The 25,371-nt window shown below is 35.8% G+C and overlaps 1 protein-coding gene across 1 annotated transcript in view; it reads left to right on the top strand.

Moving 5' to 3' along the window:
• Positions 1 to 25,371, top strand: part of ANO2 (anoctamin 2) — a 196,498-nt gene that overhangs the window by 66,804 nt on the left and 104,323 nt on the right. Inside the window, exons 12-14 of the mRNA XM_068654424.1 lie at positions 7,491 to 7,625; positions 10,473 to 10,633; positions 14,402 to 14,484. Coding sequence (XP_068510525.1) covers positions 7,491 to 7,625; positions 10,473 to 10,633; positions 14,402 to 14,484 — 379 coding nt within the window. The remainder of the gene's footprint in view (positions 1 to 7,490; positions 7,626 to 10,472; positions 10,634 to 14,401; positions 14,485 to 25,371) is intronic.

Raw genomic sequence — 25,371 nt, 5'->3', positions numbered from 1 at the left:
ATCCATCACCACAAACTATGCTCTCTCAGCTGTATTATGAATATTTCTTGGAATGGGAGCAATAACGATTGTAAATCTGCAAAGCTCAGTGAGTGGCTTGTCTCGGTTTTATTTCTTTACAGGCTAAGGTTTGATCTTTTGCTATTTTAAATTACTGTTAATACCTGAATCCTACATTTTTATTCTATACACTTTTCCTGGGTATTTTCAAAACATTAGAATTTGAGAACTGAACAATTGCCTGCCTGTACAGAAATCACCTTCCTTCTCCCTAACCAGTAACCTTTAACTGTTTTGCATAGTGATTATTTCTGAAAAGCCAAGAGACTGTTGGAAAGCATAATCCTACAGTTAATTTCAGTAGTTTCAAAATGTCTGCTCTCTAAGGAGTTCCAATATTTTGTCATTTTTTTTTTTTTTTTGGTTGGTTGGTTGTTTTATTTTTCATCCTATAATGGATCACAAAACATATTTCACAGTGCCATATAAGAAAATATAACTGGTAGAATCTGTAATTTAGTCAGGTTTGTCTCCAGGCTTCAGGTACCTTTTGGAGGAAACAGAAAATATTTGTTAACTAATGGTTTCAAAGGAGAACTTTAATTAAATGTTAACTTCATTAAATGACTCTTGTGGCATCCTTTTTCATTCTACTTTCAGGTGAAAAGAATCATAGTTTTGGTATTTGGTAAATACTCTCACTCGAATCACTGGAGATGATTCAGTGCATTACTTGCAAGAGAAAATATACCAGGTAGGAAGCCTTTTGTAGAAATCAAAAGCCACGTCTTGGCTTTTAACTTACCATTTCTTACCAATGTCACCAAGCATTCCAAAATGAATGATGAATATTTGTAGATGCATACACAAACATTAATATTAGAGATAGATTTGGGGGTTTGATTCAGGGCTCCTGCACTGTTTATCAACTATTTTCACCCTCATATTCACTCTTTACTGGACAGTCTTGAGCTTTATCTCCAGCTTGAACAACGCCGTGTGCTCTTACTTTGGAAAGAGGCTCCTTTCATTGTTTTCTGTATATTGAACAATTTGTATTTTCTACTGCATTTTTTTTTCCTTGCCTGAGACTCAACTGCCTTATAATTTAGCTGAAGTTCTGTCATTGGTTTTTTTTTTTTTTTTTTTTTTTTTTTTTGTTGGTTTGTCTGTTTGTTTGTTTTTCTTCTTCTCTTAAAATTTTAATAAAAATGTTTCTCGGACTACGGGCAAGTTGTTTCAAGGGGGATTGTTTTTTGCAAGGAGACTCTCTTGGCTTCCATCTTGCTCCATTTAGTGCAGTCTCTGTATATCTGAATTAAACACTAATGTATTTCTGCCCGAGACTGTCTGGACAGAATACGTGCATATATGCTGTCAGGCACATACATGGTAGAAATCTCTGGGATCTCTGGATACACAGCAGCCTCAGTGGTGCTGCTGAGGGGTAGTTCCACCCAGGTGGCCCACATGGTTGCAATAAGTGCTTGAATCTTGCCATGAGAAAGTTCTCAAGTGGAGAAAAATGTCACGTCCAGAAAAATCTGTACATGGGTAACTACCTGGAGTGAAATAGTGAGGTAAACAGAAATGTTTTGTCTTGTTTCTGATTCTGTTAGAGTGACTGGAGTTTTATCTATACTTCAGCAGTGTTTCTGAAAAAAAATGTACAGTTTTCAAAACCTCAGGTGGAAACGTCAATGTGTTGGGAACTATTATCTCAATAATAATGTAAAATCTCCTGTGTTCTAAGATTAGTATCTACTTGAAAATAGTGTTTGTATGGGTAATCGTTGTTCTACCTTCACTTTAAAGGCAGATTTTTTTCTCTTGACCAAGTCCATTAAAGGAGTTCATTGTGTTCCCAACCTTTTGCCACAGGCTATTATTTTCTTCAGTGGTCTTTCACAGATGTTCATAGGCCTACACTATGAACTGGCTTGACGAAGAAGTGGATATGTTTTTTTTTGGCTTTGTTTGTCTTTTTTTTTTTTTTTTAAATAATACTCAACTTTGTAATGCATTAGCACAACTGGGAAGGTTAGCTGTGGGTCAGAGAGGGCATAAGGAAGCTGGAGATGTGAAAAAAGCTTTTAAACTAGCTCTGATAGCAGAGATTTTCGACATGAAACCTTACTTTGAAAAAGACCACTTGTCCTTTCTCCCAGGAGCAGACTCATCAGAATTCTAGGGACTATTTTTGTGAATAGGCTTATTTGAAGGCGTAAGTAGCACATGTGCTACTTATGTTTGATACTTGTTTGATAATTTACTCAATAAATAATTGTAAAACAGTTTAGTTTTGCATATAAAATATTGACTCAGTGGGGAGGCTCGTGAATGAATCATGGCAAAAATAAAATAACTGTTGGCCTAGAATAGGATATGGAAATTAAAAAAATGAAAAACTTTGAGCTGATTTCCCAGTCAAATGAAATAGTGTCTAGAGCATATTTTCCTGCTTTTTAAACTTTGTTTCTGAATGAATCCAGAGTTCTTTCAAGTGTGTATCATGCACAATCCAGGTATCCCACACTTTTTTGGAAGAGTTAAAATCTCAGGTTTCTTCTCTTCTCTCTTCTCCCCCTCCCCAAGTCTTAGTCTATTTATATATTGCACAGCTTGGCATAAAAGCAGTGACCAGCACGCAAGAAAAGAGTTTAATTATCAGTTACTCTTTTTGATGTTAGTTTGGCAGCCAGACAGAAAGAAGTGAATTGCAGTCTGGTTCAAGTATTATATGGGCTAAGCAGGGGGAATTGAGTAAACATTTTCACTGCACTCCTTCCAGCACTTCTTATTATATTTCTGGAATGAGAGGGAATACATGTATATTTTCTGTAGTTCTGTTGTTGTTATTGTTTTACTTTGGGCTTTATCAATATAGTTTCTGATTATTAACTTGATCTTGGGATGCTGGGAGAAACTGAAACTTTCGTTCATCTTCTGAAGGAATTATGGAGGATTTGGCTGAATCATTAGTTGGAGACATAACTCTTGCTCAATAGAACTTAGTACTTGGTAGGTGGCCATTTGACCAGCATTCAAAAGGTTTTCTGAAGTGAAACACACAAAAAAAATCACCTTAGAATGTAACAATGTACAGAACAAAATGTTTAACTGTTACTTCTGATAGGAGCAGTCCACACTCATTATCAAAATCATTTGTCCCTACCTTTAAATGAGAACTACTGACCTTATTGCATATGCGTATATAAAAGAACACATCTCTACTTTAGAATACATATAATGTAGAAACAAACTTACGCAATGCAGAGGGCATAGCCCTCTGAAGATAAATGTGGTTATAATAAGCCTGAATTTTGGTCTTTACAGGCATTGACAGAGGTTAAGTTGTCTTAAAAATAACCATAACAAGCCAGAAACAACTTTCCCACTGGACATCTAGAACACATTCTTTCAATATTTTGAGCAGCATTTTCTACAAAACTGTGAAGTCTTTGACACTGTTTCCAAATAAGTATTGCTGTAATGCCAAATCTGATGCATAGCATTAGCTGTAATGATTTTTTTCAGAACAAAACAGTATTTGTGTAGCTGAAGGCAAATTAAAAGCAAATCTTTAAGTTATGTGACCCTATTATTGGTTTAGTTCTTTTAATCTAATGGAGTACATGAAAGCACTGTGATCACAATGAAAACAAACAAACAAAAGCAACAGATAGGGAATCGTGGAATAAGAATCATAGAATGATTGAGGTTGGAAGGGACCTTAAAAATCATGTAATTCCAACTCCCCTGCCATGGGCAGTGACAGCTTCCACTAGACGAGGTTGCTCAAAGCCCTAGCCAACCTGGCAACCCCTCCACAGGTGCTCTGGGCAATTTGTTCCAGAGTCTCACCACCCTCATAATGAATAACTTCTTCCTTATATCCAAATGAAAACTGCAACTTCTTAGTTTAAAACCATTACTCCTTGGATTATCACTACACTCCCTGATAAAGAATTTTTTCCTGTCTTTCCTGTAGCCTTCTTTACATGCTAGAAGACTGTATTAAGGTCTCCCTGAAGCCTTCTCTTCTCTAGGCTAAATAAACTAAATTTTCTCAGTCTTTCTTCATAGAAGAGGCATTCCAACCCTCTGTTCATCTTTTTGGCCCTCCTCTGGACCCGCTGTTTTTGTCTTTCTAATGTTGTATCACGGATCTGACCTATCAGCTTCAGGTATGTAAGAGGCTAACATGTTCAGATCTGAGAAAATTCAGCATCCTTCTTTCAAAAGAAGACAGCTTTAACATTTGCAAGTATGATCTTCCTGACTTGAGTAGGGGTGGACTGCTTTCAAACCTTCTAAAACTCTGCCATTAAGCATTTATTTAGAAATTTTTAGATGGCAGATAAAAAGAAGACTACCTTATGGTATTCTTAAGGTCTGAACCAGAAATCACTGAATACAGCTGTGGCTACAGTAGATGAATTTGGTCTTTTGTGGTGTATTACAGGATGTTTGAACAGGCTTGACTCCCATTCAGAGCAATGGGAGATCAGGTCTCAGGACATGCCAAAAATGAAGGAGCATGTCTGTGTCCTGTGTTTTGCTAGCTTGATAAACTCAGGTTTAAATTTGTCATGCTTCCAAGCACTGTCATTGCTTCTCTTTAGATTAAGTCACTTTCTGGCACATAGACAGACTGGGCTTGGGCACAGCAGTCTTAATTATTTTTCTTTTTCAAAACAGTTAAGTCAGAGAACATTGTGCAGTTTTCTTCTTAGCAACTGCTTTTTTTTTTTTTTTTTTTCCCCATACTGCCAGGATGTTGTTGAACTCCTCTCACTTTCTCTTGGCATGGATGCAGATAGCAACCCTTTGCTTTATAGGTTATAGATCATACATATCACTGAAATATTTAAAAATTACAGAGGAAGTTCCAACTTCATTGAGCTTGGTCAGCTGGTCTTTACTCCAGTGCTGCTTGTTCTTGAACACTTTCTATGCTAATTTGTGGCCATTTTTTAAAACAACATGCAGTTTAGAACAGCTAAGATTGTGGGCAAATTTTTGTCTGCTTTGACCTCTTTGGAGTGCTGTAACAGCTATGCACATTGTTCATTACTATAAATAAAGAAGGAAAAAGAAGACAGATAATCAAAATAAACCCCCTCTCATTATTGTCCCATGTTGTTAGGATATTTTTAGTGATGTTTGCCCTGCTGCCAAGTGCAAGGCATGTTACTTCCCAAACTGAAGGAAACATAAGAGTAAATTGAGTCTCTCGGTGTCCTGTGTTGCTCCAAGGGCATTTCTACTGTTTGCTGACTCAGAAAGGAGTCTTGAAGAAAAGCTTTAAGCCATCTGATTATTTCTGTTGTTTTCAGTCAATATATACTTCCTCACTTCATACTCAGAAACATTCAAAAAAAACCAACAAATTTGAAAATAAAGTAAAACTACCTATTAAAAATGACCTCCAAAATCACTTGGCAGGTGCCACATTATAGGGCAGCTGCACAGTGTTAGGATTATATTTATACCAGAAATATTTAAATTTATCATTTTATAAGCTAAAAACAATGCTGTGGTATAAATGTGGAGTTACTAAACTGATATATGCTGATTCCCATTTTTACTTGTGCAAGTTGTCTTCCTAAAATGAAAGAGAATAACATATCTAATTCCATTAATGCCATTCAAGTCAATCTGTCATGTTTGCACTCATGTTGTTTGATGCTTCATATAGTCTGTTGCTTATGACTACCTTGTAAATTTCAGGTGTAGTGTCTGTATTCCTTTCACAGAAGAATCTTGAAATTTCCTTTGTTTTGTACTGTTTCTCCAAGTTATGGCATCCCATCATACTGAAGATAATGTTGTATGTGTATCAAATTAAAGTGCTTTTGTTTGGTTCTCCCTTTTAGGATTGCACATCTCCTATCCTAAAGGATAAGCCGGGTCTGTTGGACCTAAGAAAGTATAGGCACTCATGTAAGGCAACACTGAAATAGGTATGACCACACTGCCCACTTTCCTGTGTGAGAGCCTAGGAATGTGAAGTTATCTGTAGCTGTGATGGTGTGAAAACAGCAGCAGGAACCATAGTCATGGGAAAAAAAAAAAAAAAAAAAAAAAAAAAAAAAGAACCATTAGTTCTTTCAGATGAGCTGAAAATTTGACTGTGGAGGCTTCTAACATTGCCCCATGGCATGGCTCTCCACATTGGTTTCAGTGCTCTCACTCTGTCCTATGGCAGGAGCAGTAGCCCTAAGGGTTAGTTTCTGGAACACAAAATTTCAGCTTTGCATGTGCCACTGAATGGACTTGAGCTCAGCTCTACAAGCTTGACTTTTTGTTATTAATTTCTTTCAGAGGAGATTTTTTTTTTCTCTCCCTGTTACCAGAAATCCCAGGCCTGCAAAAATCAAATTTTAACCATTTTCTGTTAGGAATAATTTAAATCAGGAGTGCTAAGCCTGGGTAAAATTTTCTTAGTGTAAGTGAAGTCATAGTCAATCTCAAAATGGGGTTATGCCCAGCCTTTCAGAGGAGTCTTTCTTTTATTAGACATATTATAATGCAACAACGTGGTCTGAGTGCTCTATGTGTAACTGTCTTATGTCCAGCAGTCTTCTGTCTTATTCTCTGGCTTGTGATATGTTTCAAACTGTGTTATATTTTATCTAAATTTAGTCTCATTTTAATGATTTTTATTTTTTCTTTGTGAGTTCTTGAGCTCTCTGAAGTTTTTTGGTATTTTGTAACGTTTGGAATCACTCCTAACAGTACTCTGGAATGATCAATGAGTTTCATCTATGTTTAGTTTACTTCTTTCAGTGTGATTCATGAAGATGTTGGGCTGAGTACTAACACATACTTATCAACATCTACAATGAACTGCTCTTCAGAGCAGAAACTGTTTTTTCAAACTAGCTGTACAGTCTGCTCATTTGTCAAAAATATTTATTCTTTCTAAAAAGCCAGTGCTAAGTATGCAAGTAAACCTTCCTTCTTTAACAGAAATTCAAGATTTTTCATCTGTAAAGATATTAGAGGATGTTGTCAGTATGTTCACATTGATCTCATTTCCATGTCTCTCACCAATTGAATCCAGGAGGACTTATGGAAGCAAAGAATGATGGCTTATCTGGATAAGCTTTTAAAGAACTAAATCCTTTCTAACATTTTCTGCTAAACATTTGGGTGAAACACTGTTACATTTGATGGAAGCAAGAGATATTTAACTGATTTCAGTTCAGAGATATAAAAGGTGCAGTCTTTCCTGAGCAGCTCTAGAGTACGTATTGTAATGATACAGGACTATCTTTAACTTCTTGGAAGAGAGTGCCTTAAATTGCTTGAATTACCCACTTCATTTGATGGTACTGACTCCAAGATGCTCAGGGTTTTCATCCACATCTTTGACAATTACAATTTAACTTTCAGGAATTTTTAAGAAACTGCAAAATACACTTGAAAATGATTGCCTTGATAAATTTATTTATTTATTTATTTATTTCCCTCTTCTTTTTCAGAAAGTATTTTGGAGAAAAAATAGGACTTTATTTTGCATGGCTGGGCTTATACACAGAATTCCTCATTCCATCTTCAGTAGTTGGGATTTTTGTATTTCTTTACGGATGTATAACCATAGAGAGTGACATTCCTAGGTAAGCACTGAGATCAATATTTTGCTACTTGAGAATTATAAGACTGCTTTCTGGTCATAATCCTTAGTGAGAATAATTGCTTTTAACATGTCTGAAGAGCAGTGATGCAGTATTCACAACCTTTTGAAAATACAGCACATTTAGCATGTTTGATATCCACAGAATTCATCTTCTTGGCAATTACAAAAAATGTTATGCACCGTGTGTACTTAGGATGTTTTACTAGTTATACTACATAACAAAACTCACTCTACTCTGTCTGGTCCAGCCTCACCTGGAGTACTGTGTGCAGTTTTGAGCACCACAATGTAAGAAGGACATAAAAACTATTAGGGAGTGTCCAAAGAGGACCAGCAAAGATGATGAAGGGTCTAGAGGGCAAAACATACGAGGAGCAGCTGAGGTCCCTTGGTTTGTTCAGCCCAGAGCAGAGCAGACTGAGGGGAGGCCTCATGGTGGCCTGCAGCTCCCTCACGAGGGGAGCGGAGGGGCAGGTGCTGAGCACTGCTCTCTGGGAACAGTGATAGGACCTGAGGAAACATCATGGAGCTGGAACAGGGGAGGGTCAGGATGGGTGCTAGGAAAAGATTCTTCACCGAGAGGGTGGTCGAGCACTGGAACAGGCTCCCCAGGGCAGTGGTCACGGCACCAAGCCTACCAGAACTGAAGAAGCATTTGGACAACACTATGATTTTGGATTGATTTTTAGGTAGTCCTGTGTGGATCCAGGACCTGGACTTGATCCTTTTGGGTCCCTTCCAACTCGGGATATTTTGTGTTTCTATGAAAACTGTCAATTTGGCCCAGTAAAGTCTGCTTCTCAGCGAAAAAAAGGACACTTCTGTACTGTCTGGGGGTGACTTCTGGTAGAGACAGGGTACTGACTTAGCGGAACTGCTGGTCACATTCATTGTGGCAGTTCTGGCATTCTTTCAAATTGGTGACTTTTAAAGCAGATCACTCAACAGTAGAACATTATTTCTGATAAGTAAATGATGAATGACAACACAGAGGAGTTAACATTTGTTTTCATAGCTTGGTCTGAATGAATTATGATGAGCCGTACTTGTCTGTAGAAAAGTTTGTGGTAACATTTAAACTGAAGAGAGATTTATGGAAAGATGTATCTGCAGCACCCTCTACTGCTTTTCAAAATAGAAGAGATCTTTAACTGTATGATAGCTGGAAACAGCTGTTTGCATTTCAAATGATATTAAACATTGATATTACAGTTTAAATAGCTCTTTTTCATTTGGAGTCAGAGAAAAAATGCTATTTCATGGCAGCTGATATAGAAACGACTGTAATCACAACACACCTGCTATCAATGAAGCAATGTTGCAAGTTTTTCCTTAGATAACATTCTTGACAAAGATAATTGAGCTTAGCACAGGTCAGTTCACCTGAGACCATGCAGCTATGAAGATCTTTCATGTATAAGCCTTATGAAAAAAATGAAAACATACTCAGGAGTGCCAAGTGGGATTTGGTTTGTTAAAGAGATAGTGATAATGAGTTTTAAAAGCTTTTTAGATAATGATTAAATACATAGCAAATTAGACTAGGAATTAAAATAATGACTTTAAAGAAAAGATTTAAAAATCTGTAAGAAAGTCTCTTATCTCATGTTTTCTAGAGGATAAATGCATAAATGTAAAGTGAGGAGGGAGAGGAAATACTGCTTAGCATCTGAATATGTAAGGCAGTAAGATTTATAGTTTTCACAAGATTTATGGCTTTTCATTTCATTTCATTTATTTATTTATTTATTATTAATTTGAAAATTAGGTTAGCACTCTGTCCTGGAAGTCCTGTCCTGGAGTTATTCAGTCAAAGAATACCACATCTGCACTCAGCAGTGGAGGAAACTTTAGAACCTTGAAATGTAAAAAGATCTCATTTTCTAAATCCACTATGTATACACACACAGTATCTGAATACCCTTAGAATATATCAATTTGTGTGCCTAAAATAACTAACTGCTCATGCCTGAAGAACTTCTGTCAAAACCTTGTGGCAGATGGTGGTATATACCAGAATTTGTGTTAAGCCCTATCATGGGTAAACACCATTGCTTTAAAAATACCCCATACAATAAAATGCAGAGTACAGATGAATCTCAAAACAAAAGTGAGATATAATATTTTTACTAAGAATGAGACTATTGGATGGTGTCTTTTAAATTCAGTGTGTGTATGTCAGTTTATGTTAAAACTTAGCATGTCTTCCTTGCAAAGGTGTTGCATATTTAATCCGTCTATGACACAGAACAACTAACATGCCTGGGTGCTGGATCTGGCTTTTGTGAAGGTACTTGGCCAGTTGCAATGCACAAAGCATTATGGTATTTCACATGGATTTTTGTGCTGTCATATTAAAAATGTGTATTTTGTCAAGGGCATATCAGATTTTATACTGTAGGATTTCCTTTACAGCCGCTTCAGAATTCTTTTTCATGCGTTTTAATCTGATCTTAACCGAATCCTGTAACTGAATGTAGAAATGGCAAATTCCACTTTGATTGTGTTTAATTATCTTCTTTTAGTATGGTTAACCTCAATCTTTAGTGATGCAGTCTTCACAATTTCACTAATACAGTGTAGATTGATTGATTAAATTGATTGCTGTTTTGCATTACTTTTCTGTTGGTAAGGTGCCTATGGGTATTTTAATGTTCCAGCACTTCGCAATGTTTCTCAAAGAGACACATAGCTGATAGGCTTCTTTCCCCTGTAACTGCAAGCCGTATGTGTTGCAGATAGCTTTTAACAGCTGAGTTGCTGCTTGGTAACAGTACTGTATACCCCCTTTTCTGAGTAGTAATACTCATGTACTTACCATTCACAGTAAAGAAATGTGTGACCAACGTAATGCCTTCACCATGTGCCCTCTGTGTGACAAGTTCTGTGATTACTGGAATCTCAGCTCTGCATGTGCTACAGCTCGAGCTAGCCACTTATTTGACAACCCTGCCACAGTCTTCTTCTCCATCTTCATGGCTCTCTGGGGTAAGTATGTCTTTCCAAAGTTTGATTTTTGGATTGTTGGCAGAAATGAAAGTTGTGATGAATAGTAGTAAAATGTAGTAGCCCTACATATAAGAGTATTAATAGACTGAATGTGATGCATATGTCTTTATGAAGTTGGCAAGCCTCAGACAGCTACTCTGTGCTGAGACTGCGGAAAGCTATATTACAAGGCTTTCTGCTGTCAACAGAAAGCTTTGGAATAAGCGGAGAGCAGTTGGGTAGTCCAGGGAAGAAAACTGTCTTTTCTCCCTTTACTTCCTCGTATAATATCACTTCTAATCTTGTCATGTTTTCCCTCATTTCCTATTGAAGTGGCAAGTCCTTTTAACCCCTTCTGCATTTGGAGGCTGGAATTTGTTTGAGGTTTGGTATGGTACAGCAGTCTGTTTTACAACTTCCATGTGGGGCCACTTAGTCACTTAAATTAATCAAAACTTTACATGATTCTGAGAACAACGGCAATATTTATTATTATTATTAATTATTATTATTATTAGTCTTTTAGGGTATTCTATTTAGACAAGCTTGGTTTTCTTTAATGGTAAGAATACCCTACCTCAATGAGGATCTCAAAACACTTCATAAACACTAATGAACGCATTTTAGTATTGTTCTTACTGTTTCTGACCTCACCTCAGCCCTGAAAATGTTCTTACATGTCTCATAGCTGGTGCTATGTCCTCATTCACTCTAGATGTTGTTTATTGTGAAAGTTACAGGTGTGATTGCTACTGTAAAATGATTTTTGATTTCCCTGTTCATTGCTTACAAATGGAAATTTTCATTCTTAATACGAAATGAAATAAGTATATTATTATACTATAGACATCTCTCAGCAATCTGGTTTACACTGCAATCCTATTTAAATTTCACAGCTTGTTTTAGAAAAGAGTGACAGTTTGGTGTTGGGTATGGATAGCATAGTTATTTTTAGGAATTTGCATACAGAACAGATAATGTAAAGAATAAGTTTTTGTTTACCACTTCCTGGAAATTATTCAGCAATTACTTTGACTCAGTGAAAAGGCAAAAAATGATGAATTCACAGACTCTCTCAATGTCTTATTTTCCTACTTCAGATTGCTACCAATTGCAGAGTAGATTGGCAAATAAAGGGCCGCACTTTACCTGCTGTCATGCAGCTTGTGATGCACTGATTTGTCCAAGTTTCAGTGTAGCTGTTTGGGCATCTTGTGTACACAATTCATTTATACTTAACTGAACAATTCCTTTATACATAACTGAATAGCATTTTCCCAACACCAAATCTTTACTGTAAACTTGCATCCATACCAATAAACATTTTCATCCAGCTTCATCCAAAACAATTATACTTATGTCAACAATACAATGTGCAAAACAAAATTCATATATCCTTGATATTGTTAATATATCCTTGCACTAAGATTAGTAGAATCTAAAGAAACAGAAAGGAACAAAAACATCCATGTACACTGTTTGTTTATTTATGTATATATTTTAAAGCATTTAAGAATACTAAAATTATTTCTGAGCTGTAGTCTCATAAAAACAGTCTTTCACACAGATTTGAAAAGTCTGTTTTAGGGACCATGATAACTGAGATTGCCAGCACAAGAAAATATAGCCCATCATATATAAAGAACAGCAAAGTGAAATAGTGAAATCAGTATCCTTTACTAACTTTGTCCAGCTTGCCTATTAAGTATTAGAGTACATCTAAATTTGCTTCCTTAGTGTAGTCTTATTCTAATGAATGGCATCTCATTCACACACCTAAACAACTTGTTTAACGTTATCTTGAATAAATGTTGCTTTTATACTTTTTTGTCAGAAATAGCACAGTGAAGTGGAAATTGGCATGTCTTATGACTTAGAGTTGTGTACTTAAAAGAGCAAAGTAAGGTAATTTGAGCTGGCTTCATTTCGTGATGATGCTGGACACAAGAAATCTTTCATCCCTCTTGCTTTCTGCCATTCTGAGAAAGCAGATGACTTACTATGGCCAGTTTGTTGAGAGGAATCATGCTTTTTCTACCTGATCTTGACACCTCATAAATTATCATTGTGATTCTAGAAATTCTATTAGCAAATGAACATATTCACAAAATACAGAGTCATGCCAAATAACTATGCCAAAGTCATGCCAAATAACCGATAATAATTTCATCGGTGTTCTGGGATGCTGATTTTCCTCTGTCAGATGTGTTTATGGGAAGGACAGCTGAATATAATGGAGCTGTTTTTCCTGCTGGTATAAGTCAATGCAAATTTCCTGATTTCAGAAATGATATTACACTGTGTACTGGTTATGTATCTAGCCAAAATAGTTTTTATAAATCTAAAAATGGAAATGTCTTTTTGAGAAATTGGAAAAAATCAAATGAGAATAGCACTCTATAAAATAACCAAATGTTTTTGTATTTAGGATATCTTAAAACCCTTGAATTTTCAAAACATTCTAAATATAGCTTTTGAATGTTATCTCTTCTGTAAGGAAGGAGCAGAGGTAACAACCTAATTGCTGAATGTCTGGATTTACTTCCTATGTACTGCCAGTCCCATGTTTAAATGGTATTTATTTCTTAAATGATGGGGAGATACCAGTGCAGAAAATATTTGCTCACAGTTAACTATGGGAATAGATGCTCTCTAGCAAGAGGCAGATTGTCTTAATAGCACTATAACGCTTCCCAGCATTATCATGTAGCTTATATCAAGTGTACATGCAGTTGAAGGAAGCTGGATCTGATTCTTCACTGTTCTGTATCTTGTGGAGTTATCTACAATATATTCAAAGTGATGAAAATATGTCTGTGATCGAACAACCATTTTCACAATCCCATTTACACCAACTGAAAAGGTGAAATGGAGCATAAGAAAATAGAAAACAGTGCTCACAGTTGTTTATGGGTATAGCTTTATTGATATATATACATATATTATTTAGTATATACTGGTATAAGACTGGAATAGTTTTCTGAAAATAGGTGTCCACAAGTCAAGAGTAAGAAGTGTTACTTCCAATAAATCCAAAAGTCCATAAACCATGAGGTGCTAGGCAAAGAGCTATCTAGAGGAAACAGCAATTATGAGAGGAAGGTCAGGAGACTGTAAATACAAGACAACAGTACAACATCTGTTCCTTCATATTAATGTAAAATGAAAAGAAGGAGACTGAACCGCTGGCCAATCCCTTAGGGCAAAATCACTGTTTTTGCAGCGCAAAACCATTCAACTGTCCCCCTATAATATATTTCAAAATAACATTATGTTCTACAAATTTCAAGAGCAGGCTACACCTACTTTCTTCACATTTCCAACTGATTAGAAACACTAAAACAAGCAACTCACTTTGGCTAATTAAGGTGTTAAATACTAATATTTAGACCTAGATTTTGTTTTATTATATGATTTGTAATCATGAGTTATAGAATGACTTATGGTAAATAAAGAGAGACAACATTTTTGGGGTGGATATCAGCAGATTAGGGTTCAGTTCCAGTCCCTGACAAGAACTTTCCAGTGGTTTCGGGCAATCTATTTTGCCTCTTTTCGTATTTTGTTTGTAAAGAGACAGTAATTACTGTTTCCATGCTCTTCTTATGTTCTTTCTTTATAATTGGATTGTTGGCTGTTTCTTAGCATGTATTTATAATGAAACTAGCATAAAAGGATTCAAATAGCTGATGGTGCTTAAAAGTAACACAAACATTCACAATAGTCCATTGGATTTATAATTTTTTTTTTTAATTTTTATTTTTAAAGCCACTATGTTTCTTGAACAGTGGAAGCGTTTACAGATGAGACTGAGTTACTTCTGGGATCTAACTGGACTGGAGGAAGAAGAAGTAAGTTTCTTCTCCCTGTGCTAATTTACTGTATAAATTATTCTAAATCTGAAGATATGCACTGATAATTATATTTCTCATGTGTGTTCTCCTGTCTGATACAATTCATAGCTATGTTTTTATTTATTTATTTATTTAAGACCATAACTAATACAGTTTTGAGTACCAATGTATTATCCTTTTGGAAATCATTACACATATCCCAGCACTCTAATTTTACCAATTAATATTGAAAAGAATTATGAGATGCCAGCAAGTCATTCTTTGCTGAAAATGCCTATATGCCAGTGCACAGAATGGAATCATTAAATGATGGTAATACCTCAAACAGAATGTAGAGTGTGAATAAATGAGAACAAAACTAAGACGAAGTCATGAACCTCATGCTGTAGCACAGTGATGATATTATTCCACTTTTGTCTATTCCTCAGATGATAATTATTTGATAAAATTAACACAAACCAGACAGTAGACCCCAGTATTCTTTTTCTTCCATCACTGTCCCAAAATGCAGCTTTAGCATTGTCTTTAACATAATGGGGACCTCCAAAGTATTCCTTCACTTGATTAAGTAACTACCACCTGCCTTATTTTGCATTTGGTCTCAAATTTTTCACTACTGTCTATTCATTGATGAAGTGGATAATGCTCATAGTATAAACCAGTACTCACAGTTTTTAAGGTGTGATAAAACCGAGTGCATCAACACAACAAAATTTGCTGCTTGCCCTGTGTGGAATGTAATACTGCTAGCTCAGAGTATGGCAAGATTGTACTGATTGCAGTATAAACTGAGAAGAAGGAGAACAAATTTTTTTCAGTTCTGCAGTATTCTTGATGAAGCCTGCAGATTGTAGTACATTTCAAGTTAATAATTTGTAGTAAAAAATCGTAAGGTTTTGCTCAGTATTTGCAAAATGGATCTACAGATTTGTGAGGTCCTGTGATGAAGAGCTCTGAAGTGTTAAAGGTTTGTGTACAGGAACTATGGGATCAACAAGAATCCTTTGTTTATGACAAGTGAGGGAGTACAAGACACATCTGAGCACAAGCTGAAGAATTAGGAATGTAGAATCATAAAAATAAGGCTGGAATGGACCTTGAGGGGCCTTCCCTTGTGCACGGTAGGATCAACTCTACTTAAGTCATTATGAAAAGATGTTTGTCTAATTTGTTCTTAAAGAAATCCATCAGTGAATGTTTCACTTCCTCCCTAGGCAATCTATTCTAATACTACTGATTGAAATTCTATTCATACTGCTAGTAAGCTTTTCCTAATGTCTAACTTTCATCATTGCTAAATGTTCGTTTTCTCATGTTCTTTCATTCAAAGATAAAGGGAAGAGACTACCCAATCCGTTTTTCAGCAAAATTCAACTTACTATCATATTTCTCCATCCACTCTAGTTTTTTAGATGAACTGGCCTCTCTGGTCTTTCAGTCTTTTTTCTTAAATCTTATATTCTAGATGTATTTTTTGTTGTTCTGTCCCTTCTGGACGCTTTCTGACTGATTTAGCTCTTTTGTGAAAAGTAATGCTCAAAATGCACATTACTTGAACTGACATCATACTTAAACTAAAAGTGCTGCATAATATTATCTTGCCACCTCTTGGTACTTCAGCAGGTTTTATCAGGTTTTGTTCACCTTTTATCTGGTAGACTCATTAAAATGTGGATAAATTTCCCCTTAAGACAGATATTGGCATTGTTTTTCATCAGTGTGATGATCATTTCGGGTAGTGAAGCCTTTACAGTTGCTGAATATCATTCTGGAAAATGGAAAATTGTCTCTGATCAGGTTAGACTAGAGGGAAGTAGCAGTGTAACACTTGAGATCACTTAATAGAGCAAAAAAGTTGAAGAGCTGATAAGTACATCATGAAAATTATATTGAAATAGATGTGTACAGTGTAAATTTGTGGACTCTTGATTACAAAAAAAAATCAGTAAAATTACTTTCTCTAAATACACTGGGCCAAGTCTTTTATTCAAAAGAGTCACACGAAAGATTAATTTAGTGCAGTTATTTGTAAATATCTTGGCAACAGAAGTCTGAGAAAGCAGACTCCCTGAGGCTTGGATGCATATTTGCAGCTGGCAGCTGTACAGGCTTAGAGCCTGTTGTTTCTATATCTCAAATCCACAGAAATAATAGGTAGCATTGGGTACTAGACTGTAAAATAGATAATTGGCCTGAGAAGTAATTGAATGACTGATAACTAAGTAGGAGAGGGAAAGAAAAGAAATAAACAAGAAGACTAGAACCATGAAAACAGACAAAACCTTGGAAATATCATGAAGAAGTGCTCAGCATGTCACGCCATAGATGTGTGTTTGTGTAATCCAATCAAGCAGGTTCTGCCTTTTTTTTTTTTCCCAGTTTGTGTAATAAGGGATATAGCCATCAATGAAGCAGGGAAAGAGGTATGACTATACTCTCTTTTAGTTGTGAAAGAAAGAGTGAAGAAATACTGAAGAACTCTAATTAATGATGTAGGGAGTTGAAACTACTGGCTTCCCATGAATCTTCAGAAATTGTATTTCTAGAATCCAGTATGTTCCTGTTTTAGGTGGAACAGATTTTACCAAAAGTCACGTGTAAAACCAGAATGGAAAGACAATTATAATAGATGAAATCTTAGAATCTGGTGCAGAGCTTGGAAAAATGAATGTCAGACAACAAAGTCCACACTAACTGAAATGCCAATGACTGAAGGCCTTATTGTTGTTCAAATAGTCATGATATTACACTATTTCAGTACAGGGAGGAACTTAGGTGTCTGTTTTTGTTAGAAATATGTCTGATAAATTACAATTTTAAGTTTAAAACCTGTGTTCTGTCAAATGCTTTCTCTCTTTTTGTGAACTCCAATTTTCTTGTCTATTTCCTCTTTTTGCTTTTTGATGACTCTTTAAAAGTTTTTATTGAACCCTTATGAAAAACTTTAAGATACACTGTGGATTATCACGGGGTCAAGTTAAGGTAATAAGGAAGGTAGAAGAGAATTAAGTAACAAGTAGTCTTGCTGACATTAAATATGTTCTCTTCTTGTTACTGGATCATGAGTTAACTTCATCTTCTCTACTAAATTTTCATAGTTTTTGATGACCTGATTGATTTGATGTTTTAAGCTTGTCTCCCACCTTGCAAGTTATAGGAGCAAACTCCTTTTCTGAAGTTCTAATACTGTCTAATAAAACAGGCAGTATAAGGCATTTTTGTTTGCTTAAAAGGAGAGTGAAACACAGACTCTAATAAAATAGCTGTGTATTCACAATATTGCCCTCCTGGGAAAAATGGTAAGTGATAGTTAGGGGGAAATGAGTAGCTACAATATTTTGTATTGTCTCAAATCTCTCCTTTCATCCTCACTACTTCTCAAGTTTCTTGTGCCAATGAGACCTATGTTTTGGGTTACTTTCTCCAGATGTATTATCTCACATTTTTCCTGTTCCTATTCTGATTTTCCTGTTGGGCCCCTGTTTCCAAGTATTTTTGGTCTCTTTATATTATTTTATTTTTTGGGGGGATTTGTCACTGCTCCCAGTGATTCCTCTGCCATCTTCATTAAATTGCTATTAACACTGATTATTTAATGATGCTAAAATAATCACACCAGCCCTGATCTTCTGGACAAGTTCCTTCAACATTAGATTTAATACTGTTATGCTGAGGAGGCTGAGAGTTTTAATAGAACAGTTGGGGAAGGAATGTTGAAAAACAGATTTATCCCTCAGGACTGAGGGGAAAGTATTTAGTACCAGCTGTTGCACCATTGAAAAATTATGTATGAAGACACACTTTAAATATCTTTTAATTTGTAAACTAGAATAAACAAAGCAGGTGATATCTCCTTTGTTTGCGAAGAAGTTAGTAAAGATATATGATTATATATATATATATTTTAATTACAAGACTTGATCCATAGAAGTGCCACAGTATGCTGGAACTCTAGTTCATTTTCCTCTTTTGTTTCTCTTCTAACAGACATACCAACATGTTCTTATTTCTTTTATTAATTTTCTGTTTTAATGAATTCCTGTGTTCTTTCCAGAACTGTCTTGTCTAGAACCCTCAAAGATCTTTGCTTTTATATAGGTGGACTTGAATCCTCAGGATGTTATGATGGGCCACTCAAAGGCTGGGTCACTAAGGGTGGCATACGTTCTTTCCTCCTGTGGTCTCCTGAGTTCAGAGAGGAGGCTATCATGTCCACCTTTCACTGTGTAAGTGCAAAGGTAGGCAGTTGCTTGGAGTAGGAACAAGTGGAGCAGCAGCTGGAATGGGGTTGGAAGACCTACACTCATTGTTGATCAGGGCATGGTCATAAAATATATAATAGAGAATAAGAACTACTGCTAGAGGAAAGGTATGACAGGCAGAAAAATCCTACTTTCCAATAGTTCTCTGTCTTCACCTACTGCATCCTGTATCTTAATCCAGCACTGACTATACCTGCCTTTAATAATAGGGACCATTTCTATGCCTTTCCTTCCTCTTCTCCTCTTTCACAATGACACAGAATTAATATTTAGGAAACATAAACACTTTTTCTAAACTTGTATTTTGACTTTAAATCAGTAAAACAGCACTGGCTTTTTAGATCTCACCTTCCTGCTTCCATTCTACACTGCAGTGTAGAAGGGTTTTGGCATTTTTATGTGTAGGTTTGTGTGAAAAAACTTGTGATCTGTACCTAGTCCATTAACAATTCCTCACACAATAATGGATTCTCACTAATTTAGATTATGATTAATTTAGATTACCACAGCATTTTCAAATATGTGTGCATTAAGAAATGCATTTCAAAGTCTTGAAATGAGATTTTCAAAGCTGTCTGACAACTAGTCCAATTTCATTGGGCCTTCCATAGAACAAGGGGAACTGGTTTCATTCGACATAAAAGAAATATACATGCAAAATATAAATTCAGGTGGCTGAATTCAGGTGTGTGGCCTAGCTTCTAGATGAATATCAAATATCTTCCTCTCCCTTCAGTTGGAGATGTGATTCTCTCTTCTAAAATCCTTCTTTTTCTTTTTTTTTCTTTTTTCTTTTTTTTTCTTTTTTTTCTTTTTTTTTTCTTCTTTTCTTTTTTCTTTTTTTTTTTTTCTTGTTTTTCTGAGCTGACTAGGATGGATGTATTTACCTCAATTAAGAAAACGAAAAGTCTATGTTTTGTTTTTCTTTGTTTTCTTTGTCTTTACTATTGTTATTATTATTTTATCACCCAAGTTATTTTCTTCAGTCATTTTTTGGAAGATCTAAACTCATGGCATGAAACTGCCTAAAAGGCCTCAATAGTCCACTGCTATCAGTAAGTAGAAATGGCATCCTCACTTTCATGTCTCTAATTTTGCTGTCTCATCTGTGACTGACTACAGCTGTAGGAAAGTAATTCCAGAAATAAAGTAGAAAATGTTTGTGGAACAGTTAATTGCTTATGTTTTCAAAGGAGTATAGTAAGGACATTGGGCAGGGGGAGGGAAGAATATGTGACTTAGGCTCATATTTTAGCAATGATGATACATTAAAGCAGCTCACCTGTATCAAGCAACTTATACAGGTTGCAATTGCCTATCAACTTAAGCTAAATTTACTCCACACAACTATCATATTACTATCATGCACTGCCCCATAGTGCAGTCTTGCTTGTCCTCCAAGATTCATACTAGTGATCAGGTAATTGTGTGGTGATGAAAGTTAGCTACAGGTGTGTGTGGAAGAAGTATTTAACTTGGTCATAGCTATAACTTGTTGACTATAAATCCAACATTTATGTTTGCTTCAAATAAGTTGTTCTCATGAATATTCCTGACTGTTAATCCAGTCATTAAGGTATTTATAGAAAATAAAAACAAGAGGTAATAGTAAAGTTGAAAAAAAAAAAAAGATTGAAAAAACGGTCAAAGATAGATTTCTAGTTTAGATCCTGGTAGAATAACTCATTGACTGCAGTCCTGCAAAGAGAGACTGGTGGGTTCTGGTGGACGAAAAGCTTGACATGAGCCAGCAGTGTGCACTTGCAGCCCTTCTGGGGCCCTTCTGAGGCTCTTCTGGCCAATGGCTTCCTGGGCTACATCAAAAGAGGTGTGACCAGCCCATTGAGGGAAATGATTGTCCCCCTCTGCTCTGCCCTTGTGAGGCTCCACTTGCAGTACTGCATCCAGAGTTGAGGACCCCAGCACAAGAAAGATGTGGACCTGTTAGAGTGAATCCAGAGGAGAGCTGCAAAGATGATCGAGGGGCTGGAGCACCTCTCCTAAGAAGAAAGGCTTAGAGAGCTGGGGCTGTTCAGCCTGGAGAAGACAAGGCTCTGGGGAGACCTCATTGTGGCCTTCCAGTACTTAAAGGGGTCTTTTATAAAAGATGGAGTGGAACTGTTTACTTGGGTAGATAATGATAGGACAAGGAAGAACAGTCTTAAACTAAAAGAGGATGGACTTAGATCCATCAGGACAAAATTCTTCACTATAAGGGTAGTGAGGCACTGGAACAGGTTGCCCAGAGAAGCTGTGGATTCTCCATCCCTGGAGGTGCTCAAAGCCAGGTTGGATGGGGCCTTGACCAACCTGATCAAGTGGGTGGCATCCCTGCCTATGGCAGAGGGGTTGGAACAATATGATCTTTAAGGTCCCTTCCAACCCAAGCCATTCTATAGTTCTATGATTCTATGATTAGCTGTAGTATCTGTATTTCTTCACATTAGATATGAGCCAATGCTTTAATCTGGATCATGGTTCAACCTGAAAAGTTCACAAAGGTTTGGAATTGCAGTGGTTAGAGAGAAATGGTGAGGTTGGTCACTTTCTAGAACCATTAAATTCTGGATATTTTAAAGTTTTTGTTAGCATCTGTCTAATGTATATGATTTAGGTTATTTTAGAAATAGTTCTTTATATTCTCTATAGAGCCATATTGCTTTTATCTCATAAATCAAGTTGCCTGTAAGTCATGGCTTCCAGATGCACAGGATGAAAGGATGAAAGGGAGGAGGATGAAAGGCAGTATACTCCAGGGAAATGAAAATTCCACAAACATCATAATTGGCCAGTGCTGCGAAAATACTGTTTTGTAAACAAGAATCTAGTCTGATATTACCTGGAGCAGAATTTCAGGTGTGGCAGAAAAACTGGGCTATTTATGAGGCATTGTTATTAATATGGTACAGACTGATAGAAACTCAGATATTTGGCATGCTAAAAATGTTCTTTCTTCATATACACTTGCCTGCCTCTGCTAAGGGCAAGACAGTGATGGTAACAACATTTACACTAGTCCATTAGCTTATTATGTTGTAAGTTTGGTTTAGCTTTCAACTTTGACAGCTGGTTGCCCATGAAATCATAGATCTAAAATCTATGACATCTGACCAGTTGTAATACAATGAATCCACAAAATGTTTGCCTCTTTCATGAATGATCTTCTGTTTCAACCTTCCCCTTAAATATCTTGGGATCACTGTGTAATGTGCCTTGGACCAATGACAAGTTCAAGGCCCAGTGTCTCGTGAATTTGATTTTGCTTAGAAGAAAAATACCTTCTCCTAGTTGGAGGTAACAGTTGGTTTCTAACCCTGCTAATTTGTAGGATAGTTAATCCTTAGACCATAATGTTATGATTACTGCAACAGCTATTTTATATCAATTTTTAAAGGACTTTACACTGTTTATTGTATTGCTCTTTGCAAGAACTACAAATCTGTAATCCATCCAAAGTGCACACAGTCTTAAATAATGACAGAGAAAAATTTCCATAAACATGCTCCCCTAAAGAGTGTCTCTGCAGCCAAGTATTCACACTGTTACACATTATTAGACAAGAAAATAAAACAGTAACCCAAGGGAGAAACAATCTATTCTGTAAGAACATTTCTCTGGAGAAGGGTTTTTATGCTTACATATTTGCTAAAAAAATAGGGCCCTAGTCCATGACTACAACTACTTGATACTACTGTAGGTCAAGTAAAAACAGTAAACATAACAGTAATATGCACAGTCATTACTCATTTTAAAATTTCTAAGATTTTTTTTTTTTTAAGTTAGATCTATACACGAAATTGTTCCACTGATATGTTGGGTGATGCCACAATTTAATAGGCTAATGTCCAGCTTTAAAGATTTTTTTTTCTTCACTATTGTCAGCAATATTTGTTTCAGTGGTGACTTCTTAAGGCATAGAATAAATGATTTAAAGCAACAGTTTCAATACTGTTCAAGGGGCATCTGGCTTCACTCTTAAAATTCTAGTTACAAATGTAGGAGTATTTAAATAGATTGGATTTGAATCAAAATGAATACTGAACAAAAATAGTGATGCTATTTCCTGTTATGGTTTCACACACAGTGTAATACCTTGGTATTGCAATGGAAGCATTTTGTTGTTTGGTTCTAGCTTAAGGGCACTTAAAAATCTCGGTACATTTCAAAATTTAGTTTTGCAAGTAATCTTCCAAAGCACTACTGGTGCTGCTTTACAGGAGCAATCAAATGCATTCTGTCTATCTAATTATCTACCTATCTGTCTATAAAGCAATATATATTTCTATAATATGTCTTAAGCGTACTTTTTTTTTTGTTTTGTTTTTGACTACTTCAGTTTTGTGTTACTTTTAAACATCTTTGATAGCTGAGTTCCTATGTGCTTGTACTGTCTTTTATTTTTCAACATCTTCAAAATTACAATAATGTTAAATGACTTATTCAAGCATGTTATTATTATTATTATTATTATTATTATTTAATAAATGAATTTATTGCGCTAATAATCTGGTCTAAAAAGGCTGTGAGCAACTACCAGTGATACATTCACACATGCTGAGATATAAAAGTACTTTTCCTTGGATGAACATCCCACTACTAAATTAGTCTAAATGTTTTTTTTCAGTCTAAAAGATAATCTCTTCCTCAGACTTCCCCTTACCACCCCACTATGTCATCATCATAAGAAAGGTTTTTTTTTTAACCTTTTATTTGTAATAATTAACCCTCTTGCAATAGAGAATGGCTGGGCTCCCTGTTCTATTCACTTCAAGTTTTCATCTTGATTTTGGGGCAGCATCTGTGTTATTTCAGTTCTCATTTGTGAATACCTTCCTTCCTCTCAGTGTTCACTGCTTTGCTGTTCTGCTTGCATTCAGCATATTAGGACAAGGCTGTTGAATGAGTTCAGAGTGCTTCTTTGACTTTCCTTAAGGTATAAAACCAAAACAGTATGTTTTTTTTTTTTTTTTTTTTTTTTTGTGACAACTCCTTTGGACTTTTGATCTGGGATAGTTTTAGATTTTTAATTAGGAATCCATATATGTTTGTCATGCACACTTAGTAAAATTCAATTATTTTCTTCCTAAATCAAAGAGAACTTAAAGAGAGATACATTCTTTGTATATATTCGTACTGTATTCGATGTATATTCAATATATATTACATACATATCCTTAATTTGCAATGTATAGTGTATATACATCTTGTGTGCTTGATATCCAAATCCTGGATACCATTCTCAGGAAAAATTCCCAATGACATCAATATGAGTTTTATCTGAGTAAAAATTTCATGATTTGGCTCTTTGTTTTCAGGATGGGAGTTATCGTTTTCTACTTTGAGCACTCATTTGGCCTCAAAGTACCTTGGCTCAACTGATTTTTCAGTAAATGTCTGGCAGCTGTACTGGCACACTTCCAGCATCATGGGATTCATATTTATCCCTACATGGGCATTTGGCCTTCTTCAAGTCATCACAATTATTTCTAGCTTATTGTCCTGACTGTAGAACTCTTCCCATTTTCAGGCAAAGAACAGATTCTGAATCACTTACAGAAAAGAGTGGAACTGTTCCTTTGCATCCATGTATATATGAACACAATCAAGATCAAGTATCTCTAAAACAATATTATAAAGTATTGTTTCATGCAATATACTCATAAAAAGAATGTATAGGCACATGTATACCAGGATGTGATGTGGTCTGTTCAGTCGAGAGTAAACTGACTTCACAGATTCAGTGAAGAAAGATAAACTAATTTTCCAATCCTGATGTAGGTGTGTGAAATGCAGTTAAAAGGACATTGAAATGTATTACTAGGAAACTTAAGCAACAGTTGAATGGAACAATCACTTAAAGCAAAACTGACAACAACAGCTACAGAAAGTTACAGTTATGCTGTATTTCACTGTCATGGAATTTTCTCACCCTATTTCCTTTCAAGACAATCTTCAAAATTTGCTCTGGCCTCTGACAGCTGCCCCTGGTGTCCCAAAATGCTTTGCTTAACAGAGAATAAGAAAAAAGGAAGAAAGTTGGTTCCATTTCATATGTGCTCCTATAGTGAGATTAGATCACCTTAGCTTCTTTTACTTTCATTCATCTAATCTTTCTTCTTTTGTCATGTTGTCTCCTTGCAAGTAGCCTATACGTGCCTGATGCCTTCACTGTTTCTTCAGTTAAGCCTTAAGATGTTTCTTCCATGTGACCTGTAAACCCTAACTAATGAAATGTGGTACAAATTGATCCAAATCAACAAGCTAGCCTAAAATTTCAAAACTTCATGATAGAAGTAAGAAGAATTGACAATAGCATTTTTAAACGCTTATTTTTGTCTGTCCTTTCCCCATCCTGTCTGCTAACATTTTTTGCTGTTAATCACATTCAATTATGTCACAGATTACCTGTGACTCATTATTTCTCGGAGTTCCACATGCACCCAAAACAGTTTGTGAGTAATAACAACAGTGACCCTGATAACAATTAGTGCTATAGTGATCCCTGAACTACATTCATTATGGTAGTGATTTTTATGTGAGGCATGAGTAATGCAAAAGGACTTTAATGCAAAGTGAGAGATAATCACATTCTTTGAAAGACAAATCTTCTGAGTGTAGATTG

This window comes from Anas acuta, chromosome 1, assembly GCF_963932015.1.
Source record: "Anas acuta chromosome 1, bAnaAcu1.1, whole genome shotgun sequence".
In the NCBI taxonomy this organism is placed as follows: Eukaryota; Metazoa; Chordata; class Aves; order Anseriformes; family Anatidae; genus Anas; species Anas acuta.
The sequence above is the reverse complement of the archived record's forward strand: the minus strand, read 5'-3'. Positions and strand labels throughout refer to the sequence as shown.